Source organism: Portunus trituberculatus, chromosome 20 (genome assembly GCF_017591435.1).
Source record: "Portunus trituberculatus isolate SZX2019 chromosome 20, ASM1759143v1, whole genome shotgun sequence".
Lineage (NCBI taxonomy): Eukaryota > Metazoa > Arthropoda > Malacostraca > Decapoda > Portunidae > Portunus > Portunus trituberculatus.
In genome coordinates this window covers 17550515-17562934 of record NC_059274.1, presented here as the reverse complement: position 1 = coordinate 17562934, position 12420 = coordinate 17550515, and the positions used below count along the sequence as shown (strand labels likewise).

At 39.1% G+C, this 12420-nt stretch overlaps 1 protein-coding gene across 1 annotated transcript; it reads left to right on the top strand.

The window, feature by feature from the left end:
* The first annotated feature begins 359 nt into the window (after positions 1-359).
* On the top strand, positions 360-970 carry LOC123506660. The gene is made up of 2 exons (XM_045258906.1): positions 360-550; positions 643-970. The coding sequence occupies exons 1-2, from the start codon at positions 360-362 to the stop codon at positions 968-970; spliced, it is 519 nt and encodes a 172-aa protein (XP_045114841.1).
* Positions 971-12420: the final 11450 nt, after the last annotated feature.

The window sequence follows — 12420 nt, the reverse complement described above, 5'->3', positions numbered from 1 at the left end:
TAGGATAAACAATATTTTCTGCCAAATGTTTTAAATTATTACAGATTAGTTATTTCTTTATGTAATCAAGTGTCTGCACTAAAGTGACCTTTGTATATATCAGTGTTACCATATATGCTGGAAAATTGATATTTATAATAGATTCATGTCGTTTTAGTAGCAGTAAATTGTTTAGTATTCTGGAGGAACAGAATTCTGAAACTATGATAATATTAACAAAAAATAGCAGTTATTGGCATATTATGTGTTTATTTATCTGTCTGTCTGTTTTTTCAGCCTCAGTTTGAATGAAATTCATGATCTGTTGGAAGAACTTGATCATGAGACCACAGCAGTAATTATCAATTCACCACATGAGGATGGTACTGCTGACACCGATTGCGACTCAGATGCTTCAGATGATGAAGTCACATGCAAGCCTGATCATCTTCCACGATTTGGATTCAAAGTCTGGGCAATATGTTCTTCAGATTGATCTCATCTTCATTCTGAGCCATACTGTGGCACATGTACACAAATTTCAGACACACGACTTGGACATGGTCCGAATGTAGTGTTGGAACTGGTGAACCAGATTGGGTTAAAGCCAGGTCAGCATGTTGTATTTGATGATTTTTTCACTTCATTACCCTTGCTTGAAAGATTATCTGTTCAAGGTATAGGAGCGACGGGAACCTTGCGTAAAGATCGTCTCTGTGGAGCCCCACTTATACCCAAGAAATCAATGGAGAAGAAAAACCGTGGCTTTATGGAAGAAGCTTTTACTGAGTGTACATCTCTTGTCAAGTGGAAGGATAACAAAGTGGTTTGTGTTGCTTCAAATGAGTTTAGAAAGAATCCCATCCACAAAGCCCAGAGGTGGAGTAAGGATGAAAGAAAGCACATAGAGACTGAAATGCCAGACTCCCTAAGAGTATATAACCAAACTATGGGCAGTGTTGATCTCTTTGATCAACATGTCTCCTGTTAAAGGATCCCCATTCACTCAAAGAAATGGTGGTGGCCAATATTTGCCTGGAATGTAAATGCTGAGGTCACAAATGCATGGATGCTTTTCAGGAAACTAGAAAATGACATAAGTTTATTGGACCTCATCCAACATTTTGCTACTGCAATTATGAAAGGTACTGGCAAAAGCAGAAAGACCACTGGACCAAGGAGAATTCATGCTGGACTTGCAAAGGACATGGTAAGGTTCAATGGCAAAGAACATTGGACTTTGAAAGGGGACCAGCCAAGCACATGGTGTCGCCAGTGTACAAGGAGGACAGTGTATTTGTGCAAAATGTGCGAAGTTCCTGTTCACTCTGAATGCATGGAGGCCTACCATTCTCTGTCTACTTAGTGTCTACTTTCTGTCTACTCTGTCTACTAGTGTTACTGTTGTTTCATTGAATGGTAAACAGAAAATAATACTTTGCAAATAAATATGCAAAGAAATCATATTTTCCAATTTAGATTACCTATAGTTTACATAAGTCATTTAAACACTTGTTATGTTTTCTGCCTTTGTTTCAGTGTTATATCAGCAGTATTGTGCTACCATTAGTTATACTCAAATGATAAACAGTATTGTATCAATAGAAACATGTATTGATTTAAAAATATAGTATTATTTTTTTCCAAAAATCGCACTTTTATATACTTTTCTTAATTCATTCCCATTCACAACTTTAAAGGAGGCAATGATAAACATTTTCTGCAAAAATAAAGTTTTTTACCTATTACATAATTTTCGTCATTAATGGGTTAACCAAACTTCTTGCCCTATCCACTCCTACGCTGATGATACCACCTTACATCTTTCCACATGCTTTCAGAGACGACCAACCCTTCAAGAAGTCATCAGATCACGCAGGAACGCCACAGAACGCCTGCCTTCCAATCTTTCTAAGATTTCCGATTGGGACAGAGAAAATCTAGTAGTTTTCAATGCCTCAAAAACTCAATTCCTCCATCTACGAACTCGACACAACCTTCCAGACAACTATCCCCTCTTCTTCAATGACACTCAACTGTCTCCCTCTTCTACAATGAATATCCTTGGTCTGTCCTTTGCTCATAATCTTAACTAGAAACTTCACATCTCATCTCTCGCTAAAACAGCTTCTATGAAGTTAGGTGTTCTGAGGCGTCTCTGCCAGATTTTCTCGCCCCTCCAACTGTTTACTCTGTATAAGGGCCTTATCCGCCCGTCTATGGAGTACTCTTCACATGTTTTTCTTTTTTTCTGGTTGGGTTCCAGTCACACAGTTTTACTAAATAGGGTGGAATCAAAAGCTTTTCGTTTCATCAGCTCCCCTCTTCTGACTAACTGTCTTCAGCTTCTCTCTCACTGGCGAAATGTTGCATCTCTATCTTTTATCGCTATTTTCATGCTAACTGTTCTACTGATCTTGCTAATTGCATGCCTCCCCTCCTGCAGCTTCATCGCACAAGGCTTTCCCTTCTTCCTCTCATCCCTTTTCTGTCCAACTCTTTAATGCAAGAGTTAACCAGTACTGGTGAACTCTGGAACTCCCTCCCTGCATCTGTATTTCCGAATTCTTACGACTTGTTTTCTTTTAAGAGGGAGGTATCAAGGCATTTGCTCCCTAATTCTGGCTTACACTTTTCCACTTTTTGAGAGCTCGCACTCAAGTGAGTCTTGGCTGGCCCTCTTCCCTACATAAAAGTATATATATATATATATATATATATATATATATATATATATATATATATATATATATATATATATATATATATATATATATATATATATAACGAAATGGGATTATATATGTTTGTAATCATTGTAATGTATGTACGGTTAGCAGTAACTGGAAGTCATTGTTCTCAAAAACTGTGCTTCTGTGCTTGCACCTTGCCTGGCCAAACTCTTCCAACTTTGTCTATCGACTTGTACCTTTCCTTCCTGCTAGAAGTTCGCCTACATTCAGCCTGTTCCTAAAAAGGATGACCGTTCTATCCCCTCAAACTACCGTCCTATAGCTTTAATCTCTTGCTTGTCTAAAGTTTTTTAATCTATCCTGAATAGGAAGATTTTCAAACATCTGTCACTTCACAATCTTCTGTCTGATCGCCAATATGGCTTCTGTCAAGGTCGCTCTACTGGTGATCTTCTGGCTTTCCTTACTGAGTCTTGGTCATCCTATTTTAGAGATTTCGGTGAAACTTTTGCTGTTGCGTTAGACATATCAAAAGCTTTTGATAGAGTCTGGCATAAAGCTTTGATTTCAAAACTGCCCTCCTACAGCTTCTATCCTTCTCTCTGCAACTTTATCTCAAGTTTCCTTTCCGACCGCTCTATTGCTGCTAAGGTAGATGGCTACTGTTCTTTTCCTAAACCTATTAATAGCGGTGTTCCTCAGGGTTCTGTCCTGTCACTCACACTCTTTCTATTATTCATTAATGACCTTCTTAACCAAACTTCTTGCCCTATCCACTCCTACGCTGATGATACCACCCTACATCTTTCCACGTTCTTTCAGAGACGTCCAACCCTTCAGGAAATCAACAAATCACGCGGGGACGCCACGGAACGCCTGACTTCTGATCTTTCTAAGATTTCCGATTGGGGTAGAGAAAATCTAGTAGTTTTCAATGCCTCAAAAACCCAATTCCTCCATCTCTCAACTCGACACAACCTTCCAGACAACTATCTCCACTTCTTCAATGACACTCAACTGTCTCCCTCTTCTACAATGAATATCCTCGGTCTGTCCTTTGCTCATAATCTTAACTGGAAACTTCACATCTCATCTCTTGCTAAAACAGCTTCTATGAAGTTAGGTGTTCTGAGGCGTCTCCGACAGTTTTTCTCGCCCCTCCAACTGCTTACTCTGTATAAGGGCCTTATCCGTCCCTGTATGGAGTACTCTTCACATGTTTGGGGGGGTTCCAGTCACACAGCTTTGCTTGATAGGGTGGAATCGAAAGCTCTTCGTCTCATCAACTCCCCTCATCTGACTAACTGTCTTCAGTCTCTTTCTTACCGCCGAAATGTTGCATCCCTTTCTATATTTTATCGCTATTTTCATGGTAACTGTTCTTGCTAATTGCATGCCTCCCCTCCTCCTGCGGCCACGCTGCACAAGGCTTTCTTCTTCCTCTCATCCCTATTCTGTCCAACTCTCTAATGCAAGAGTTAACCAGTACGCTCAATCATTCATCCCTTTCACTGGTAAACTCTGGAACTCCCTCCCTGCATCTGTATTTCTGAATTCCTACAACTTGTCTTCTTTTAAGGAGGAGGTATCGAGGCATTTGCTCCCCTAATTCTGGCTGACGGTTTTGGCACTTTTTGAAGTCTTTGGAGAGCCAGCGCTCAAGTGGGCCTCTTTCTAACTTTCTTTTTTTTGCCCTTGGCTGGCCCTCTTCCCTACGTAAAAAAAAAAAAAAAAAAAAAAAACTATTATTATTATTATTATCATCATCATCATCATCATCATCATCATCATCATCATCATCATCATCATCATCAGAGAGAGAGAGAGAGAGAGAGAGAAGCAGGCTTAGACGTCACTCAAATGGTGGGAAAATGTCTGATAGCACAGACCGCCAAAAACCGAAAGTAATGCTACGGAGTGTGGACTGTCGTCTTTATTCATTTTTTTCCTTGAAAATCTTAGGTGCGGAAGTACGGATTAAAAATTTGGCTTTTCTGCATCCGTCTCGGGTGTGAAGGTACGGACTTAGAATTTTGTCTTTCCCCACATATCTCAGGTGCGGAGGTACATAAAATATCGCCTTTCCGTACCTGTTACTTCCGCACTTTTGAAATTTTTTCCGCATTTCAGACCTCTGCATCTCGTTTGGTGGTCCGCAGGTACGGAGGAATGGAGGTGCGGACCAAGGTACGGAAGTGACCAGCTTTGGACTTGTGAGATGTAAATGTATACCAGATGGCGTTGGCAGTGACTGAGAGAGTCAGAGATTACAAGGCTAATAATCATAATTTTTTAATCATTTTTTTCATGTATGCAAGGTAGGAATGGTAAAAGTTAGTCTAGTTTTAATTGTATGAAAATGTGTCTTACCTCAAGGAGTAATGGCATCACACTAAAGAATACAGTTAATCTTCCCTGTGTCAAGATCAAGATCACCGACACCGACTGCGTTTGTTTTGGTTCATACAATGCGTAGTGCATGGTCACTTGGCAAATTCTTCCTGACTGGTATCCTTCTATGTGAATTACCAGTAAGTATAACGTATTATTTATTGGTACCTTAAAGAAAGAGTTGTTTTGTGGTGCAATACCAATCATCATTTTGTTTACATCTGCAAAGATGTCTGGGGTTTGATTTTAGACCCTTTGTTGTCATCAACCACTGTCTTAATACCGAATTTTAGCCTCATAGTACGCAGGGTAATTTCCTAAGACTTTTTTTTTTTTGGGGGTGGGGTCGGGGAAAGGTCTGACTTATGAGCCACCAAATAAAGTACCCGAGCACAATCTTGCTTTATTTTGGGGATGCTTGCATTTCATCTACTACAGGGCTCTCACTTTCCAACATTATGTTATTTCCTGAAAAAGAGGTTTCATTTACCTCATCCAAATCATAATTTGAAGTTGACAGTAAAGGAAATTACATTTTAAGCAATAAGGAAATAACACAAAGCAAGGCTAAGGAACACATTCTCTCAAGCATTAAAGCCAAATACAAATGTAAGAAAAAATTGTATTTTAAATGATAATACACTAGCACAAAGCAGGACAGAAAACTACGTTTTCTTGCCATTGAAGGCACTAAAAGCGAGTTCACACGTGCTGATTTGCGACTGAAATTGCAAGTAACTAGAAGTATTGCCTGAGCCCTTCTAGTCGGAAAACGTCACACATAGTGGCTGGAAAGTATTGACTAGTTGGCACCTTGGCGGGAAGTGAATGTAAACAAACAACTACCCAGCAAGATGTCTTCCTCCAGTGATGATGCTGAAGTGGTGGTTGCTCTTTTTTGGGCGTACCAGAAGAGTCAACAAAAAGGAAAATTCATATGGATACGTCCCTGGCTAAGTAGAAGGAAAGAAAGGAGTGTCTACCGTGCACACGCTAATCTTAAAAAGACTATGCAGAATTACGATCAAATGAAATCCTAACAAGTCTTCAATCCTCACCTCCAATAACACCCTAGATGTGTTCTTTTTCCCTCACCAACTCTTAACATCTTCTTTACACCTGGAGACCACATTTTCAAATTTTACCCCGTGACGTCACAACGTAAATAAAGTCGCACATCGACTGAATAGGACTAACATGTTGGTTGTGTTTTGCGACTGATTTCTTCAGTCGCTAGGCACCGATATTCAGTCAGAAACTCTACCATCTTGCAATTTCACTTGCAACAGGGCACATGTGAACCCGCCTTAACAATAAAAAGGACAAAAACTTTTTTTTCTAGCAATGCAGGCAGCAACATAAAGACTTAAAAAATACATTTCTGTGTGTGTGCGTGTGTGTGTGTGTCATCACTTTTTACCTCGCGAGATAGCTTACCTTTACTTATTTATTTATTAATTTGTTTTTTATTTATTAATTTCATTTAATATATTTTTATTTATTTATTTAATTATTTATTTATTCATTAATTTATTTATTTTATTTGTTTATTTATTTATTTTTATTTTTTGTGTGTGTATTTACCTAGTTTATCTAGTTGCATTATATAGGATTCGAGCAGGGCTCATAGTGTCCTGTCTCTATGTATCTAATAATCTTCTAATATCCTCTGTGTGTGTGTGTGTATTCACCTAGTTGTATTCACCTAGTTGTAATTTTACAGGGCCTGGGTATCATACTGTGTGGCCCCGTCTCCATATCTACACACATCCAACTTTCCTTTAAAACTATGCACACTCCTCGCTGACACCACCTCCTCACTCAAACCATTCCACACCTCCACACATCTTTGTGGGAAACTATATTTCTTCACATCCTTCAAGCATATTCCTTGGCTATCTTTTTACTATGCGATCTTGTAGTTCTATTTAAGTTTTCCTCTCTCAACATCATTTGCTCATTATCCACTTCATCCAGTCCGTTCAACAGTTTATAAACCTGTATTAAATCTCCTCTTTCTCTTCTTTGTTCCAAGGTAAGCAAATTCATTTCTTTTAATCTCTCCTCATAGGTCATTTCTGCCAATTCCGGAACCATTTTTGTTGCCATTCTCTGCAATCTCTCCAACTTCCTTATATGCTTCTTTTTATAAGGGGACCAAACCACTCCAGCATATTCCAATCTTGGTCTAATTACCGTACTAATTAATTTCTTCATCATATCTTTATCCATATAATGGAAGGCTAATCCAATATTTTTATCAAATTATACGTTTCTCCAAACATCTTATCAATATGAGCCTCAAACTGCCCATGGTCTTGTATTATCACTCCCAAATCCTTTTCCTTTTCCACCTTTTTCAACACTACTTCTTCACCCATCTTATATGACCCTCTTGGCCGTCTTCCACTCTTCCCCATCTCCATCACATGACTTTTGCTCAGATTAAATTCCATTTGCCACCTCTTGCTCCACTCCCAAATCTTATCCAGATCTGCCTGTAAAATTTCACAATCTTCTTCACTCTTCACACACCTACACAACTTCGCATCATCCGCAAACAAATTAATATAACTGTTTACTCCTCTGGCATGTCATTAATATATACAAGGAAAAGTATTGGTGCCAGCACTGAGCCTTGTGGGACTCCACTCTCCACCACCAACCAGTCCGACTTTGCATCCCTTATTACCGTTCTCATCTCCTCCATCTCAAGTAGTTTTCCATCCACTTTAACACTTTTCCTTTCAGTCCTCCATAAATCTCTAATTTCCATAGCAGTCTCATGTGAGGTACCTTGTCAAAAGCTTTCTTTAAATCCAAATATACACAGTCCATCCATCCTCTCTCTTGTATTTTGTCAACCACTCTTGAATAAAAGCTCAGTAGATTTGTTACACATGACCTCCCTTTCCTAAAGCCAAATTGATGATCCGATAATAACTTATGATCCTCCAGGAACCGTATCCAATATTTCTTTATCACCCTCTCACAAATCTTACCGACCACACTTGTTAGAGACACAGGTCTATAGTTAAGAGGCTCTTCCTTACTGCCTCCCTTATAAATGGGCACCACTTCAGCTCTTTTCCACTCTACTGGTACTTCCCTGTTTCTAATGAGCACCTTATAATATCATATAATGGATCAATCAATTCTTCTCTACACTCCTTCAATAATTTTCCTGAAACTTCATCTGGTCCCATCGCTTTATCATCTTTAAGTTCCTCCAACATTTTATATAACTCCTTTTAGGTATCTTAATGTCATCCATGTGCACATTTCCTTGTACATTCTGAGGCTTTACAAACATTGTTTCTTTAGTAAATACTTGTTGAAACCTATTATTTAGCAATTCCGCTATATTCTTAGGGTCATCTACTATCCCTTGCTCTCCTTTTAATCTTTCAATGGACTCTCTTTTTAAGTTTACCATTTATGAACCTGTAAAACAATTTTGGATGTTCCTTACTCTTGTCTACAATATCTTTTTCAAATTTTCTTTCTTCCTCCCTCCTTACCCTCACATACTCATTTCTCGCCACTCTATAATTCTCCTTATTTAGTATATTCCTGCTCTTTTTCCATCTTTTCCAAGCCACATCTCTTTTCCTTAGCCTTAACACAAGTTGCATTAAACCAATCCTTTCTTCCTTCCTCTCTCGGTTTATACTTTGGTACAAATTTCATAACTCCTTCTTTATAATATTTCATAAAAATCTCATATTTTTTTGCACTTCTCTGATTTGTAACATCTCCTCCCAATCTAATTTTCTGAAATAATTTTTCAAACTTTCTGTGTCCATCTTTCTATAATTCAATCTACCACTCCTGTATGTCTCGTCTTTCCTTCGCTGTGTTGTTGCTATCTGCATTTCCATAACCACATGATCACTCTTTCCCAAAGGACATTTGTATTGTATATCTCCACATAGGTACACTTCTCTTGTTAACACCAAATCCAGTCTAGCCGGTTCATCATCTCCTCTATATCTAGTATTTTCCTTCACCCTCTGTTCCATCATATTTTCCATCATTAGATTAAGAAATCTCTCTCCCATGCTTCCTCTCCAACACCACTTACTAGATTTTCCCAATCCACCTCCTTACAATTAAAATCTCCTACTAGTATCACCTTTCTTTTTCCAGATAATACACTTTCCAAACTCTGTAAAGTATCCTTGATCATATTGTCGTATTCCTTAATGTCCAAGAATTTGTTTTAGGAGGTACATAGGTCACCATGATTATTAATTCTTTTCCATCACTTTTTATCCTTATGCTTATCACTTCTGCGTTGTTCTTCCCATACCAAACCTTATCCACATTTATTTATTTCTTCGTCATAATCATAACTCCTCCTCCACCTTTACTCTCTATCCTTTCTCCATATATTATATTTATTATCCAAATTTATCTTTGTTTTTCATGCAATTTTGTCTCAGTCAAACACACTATATCAGGCTTCTCCACCATCATATAGTCTTGCAATTCCAATCTACTTGACAGTATCCCATCTATATTAGTATACATTACGGTCCACCCACTGCTCCTCTAGGGTTCCTCCGCATTCCTTCTTTCCACATACCACTTTCTGACTCTCTCTCCTATAACTCTCCAAAAACTTTTCTTTTTCCTCCTCAGACCGCTCATCATTTTTCCTTCTCGCCTCTTCCACCAATTCCTTATATCTTCTCCTCTCTTCCTCATTTCTATTCTTTCTCACAAACACCTCTTTACAACCTTCTATCTCTTAACTTTGATGTTCTATATAGGATATCCTCCGCAGATTGTTGTGACTTCAGTACTACTTTAATCGGTCTGCTCACTCCTCCTTATACGGACCCAGTCTATGGATCTCTTCCACTTCTTCTTGTAGGTCTTTTTTTCATCATCATTTAGATTTTTGAACAGATCTCTTACCGTTTTAATTCTTCCTTAATTCTCTTAGGCTTATATGTTATATTTTGTTCTTTCATCCCAAATATTAACACACTCTTCTTCTTTTCTGCTATTTCTCTTATCAATGTTTCCTTATTCTTCATTACATTAACCAGTTCCTTGGACCTTTCTTTTTGTCTTCCTTCAACTGATCTTTAATTATTTCTTGTAATCCAACCATCTCTGCTTCCTCGACTCAGTCCATTGTGTTTTCTTCAGTTCCCATTCCTTTCAAACCTTTCATTCTGCTCACTAATCATTTCCTTAAAGTCATCTTTCTCCTTTACTACTCTCTCCATTTTCTCCTCCAACCGTCTCTTGTATTTTTCAACCTCCACTCTCAAGTGTGCATTCTCATCCACCAATCGTTTTTCATTTTCCTCCAGTCTCTTAACTCTTTCCTTCAAAGCCTTGCGAATTCTCTATCCTGCTCCTCCTCACTCCTCTGAACTTTTAATTCCTTCACCAACTCCTCAAATCTCTTCTCCAACATTACCAATCTACCTTGCATTGTTGCCCTGTTGAAGATGGACTCATGCTTTGACTGGCCACTTTGGTTTTGCTCCTGGGCCTCATCAACATATTTTGAATTTGGTAATTTATTTCACCGGTCTATCCATTTTTTTTACTCTTCCTGGGAGCATGTGGGTGTGTGGTCACTGGGGCCAGGCCTGGTAGCTACGTGTGTGTGGTGGGATGCGTTGGCGGCTGCTATGGCTGGCCTTTGTGTGGTTCCCGCCTGTCGTTTGGAGTGTGGAGGTTCTCACACCTCCGATCACTCCCATGTACACGCCACCAGGCTACGTTCACTCTGCTCAGAGCTCATAGACAGATCTCCGGTAGGACTGAGACCACAACATACTCTAGGTACACACCGGGAAAGCGAGGTCACAACCCCTCGAGTTACATCCTGTACCTATTTACTGCTAGGTGAACAGGGGCTACACATTAATAGGCTTGCCCATTTGCCTCACCTCTTCTCGGAACTCGAACCTGGGCCCTCTCGGTTGTGAGCCGATCGTGCTAACCACTGCACTAAGCGGTGTGTGTGTGTGTGTGTGTGTGTGTGTGTGTGTGTGTGTGTGTGTGTGTTATCACTTTAATGTCATGAGACATTAAAGTGTATGTATGTGTGTATGTGTGTGTGTGTGTGATCACTTTTATGTTGCGAGATAGACATTTATTTATTTATTTATTTATTTATTATTTTTATTTATTTATCTTATGTGTGTGTGATCCCTTTATGTCACGAGACAGCAGACATTTTTTTTCTTTTGTGTTTCACTGTTTGATCTGCTGCAGTCTCTGACGAGACAGCCAGACGTTACCCTACGGAACGAGCTCAGTGTGTTTCACTGTTTGATCTGCTGCAGTCTCTGACGAAATAGCCAGACGTTACCCTACGGAGGCTTGTGAAGCCAGCTCTCTAACCACTGAGCTACCGGGCCGTGTGTGTGTGTGTGTGTGTGTGTGTGTGTGTAATCACTTTACATCACAAGACTTTCTTTTTTTTTTTTTTTTTTTTTTTTTTGTTTGTGTGTGTGTGTGTGTGTGTGTGTGTGTGTGTGCGCGTGTGTGTAATTCACCACCACGGTCGCCTGCTGGTCACCCAGCCAGTCTTCCCATTACGGAGCGAGCTCAGAGCTCATAGACTTTGGGTATGACTGAGACCACAACACACACTCCACATACCGGGAAAGTGAGGTCAATTTTGGGTTCTGAAATAGTACCAAGAAGAATGGTGCCCTCATATGATGTGATGTCTTTTTTCTTTTCCTGATGGTTTTTTTCACATCATTTTGGTACATTATAAAACCTGGTGAACATCTTTGACTTCCAGAAACTTATTCTGAAGATAAACAAAATAATACAAAATACACCACCTGAATATGACGAAGATTATGCCAAACAATGTTGGACATTGATCTAAATTTTCAATATGCCAGCTACCTCTGAAATATGCTAATCTGGCCCAGTCATGCCACACCCCACACCTGGCAACCCTCTATCTTTTCCACATTCAAGTTCGGAGATAAAGAACAGAAAAAGGTTAGGTTTTTCTACATTATGTGATACAAAATTCATTAATGCTGGCAATGTCTTGAATAAGGAATTATGGGAAGAACCTAGGCTGATTGATCTGGCATTATTAAATAAATTTAAATTACAAGGAACCCCAAGTGTGAAATGTAAAGCCACCTTGGGCGGGATTCACTAGCACTCCTTACTTATGAATTGTGTGTGAACAAAAGATAAGAAGCCAATACGAGCACCAAAGGTTTGCTAAGGTCGCTGTCTTGGATACTTTCTTTTCAGCTGTTTCACCTCTGACTTTAGTCTCTGCTAGATGGCATTAGTGCATGGCAGACATTTTTCCTTCAGCCAATAGCATCACTTTTTGCTCAAAGGACACTAA

Bases quoted from the DNA above. Each gene is read 5' to 3' on its own strand.
- LOC123506660 (XM_045258906.1), top strand. From the start codon at position 360: ATGGTACTGCTGACACCGATTGCGACTCAGATGCTTCAGATGATGAAG. The intron at 551-642 runs GTAGTGTTGGAA...CTTGCTTGAAAG, and splicing joins GACTTGGACATGGTCCGAAT to ATTATCTGTTCAAGGTATAG.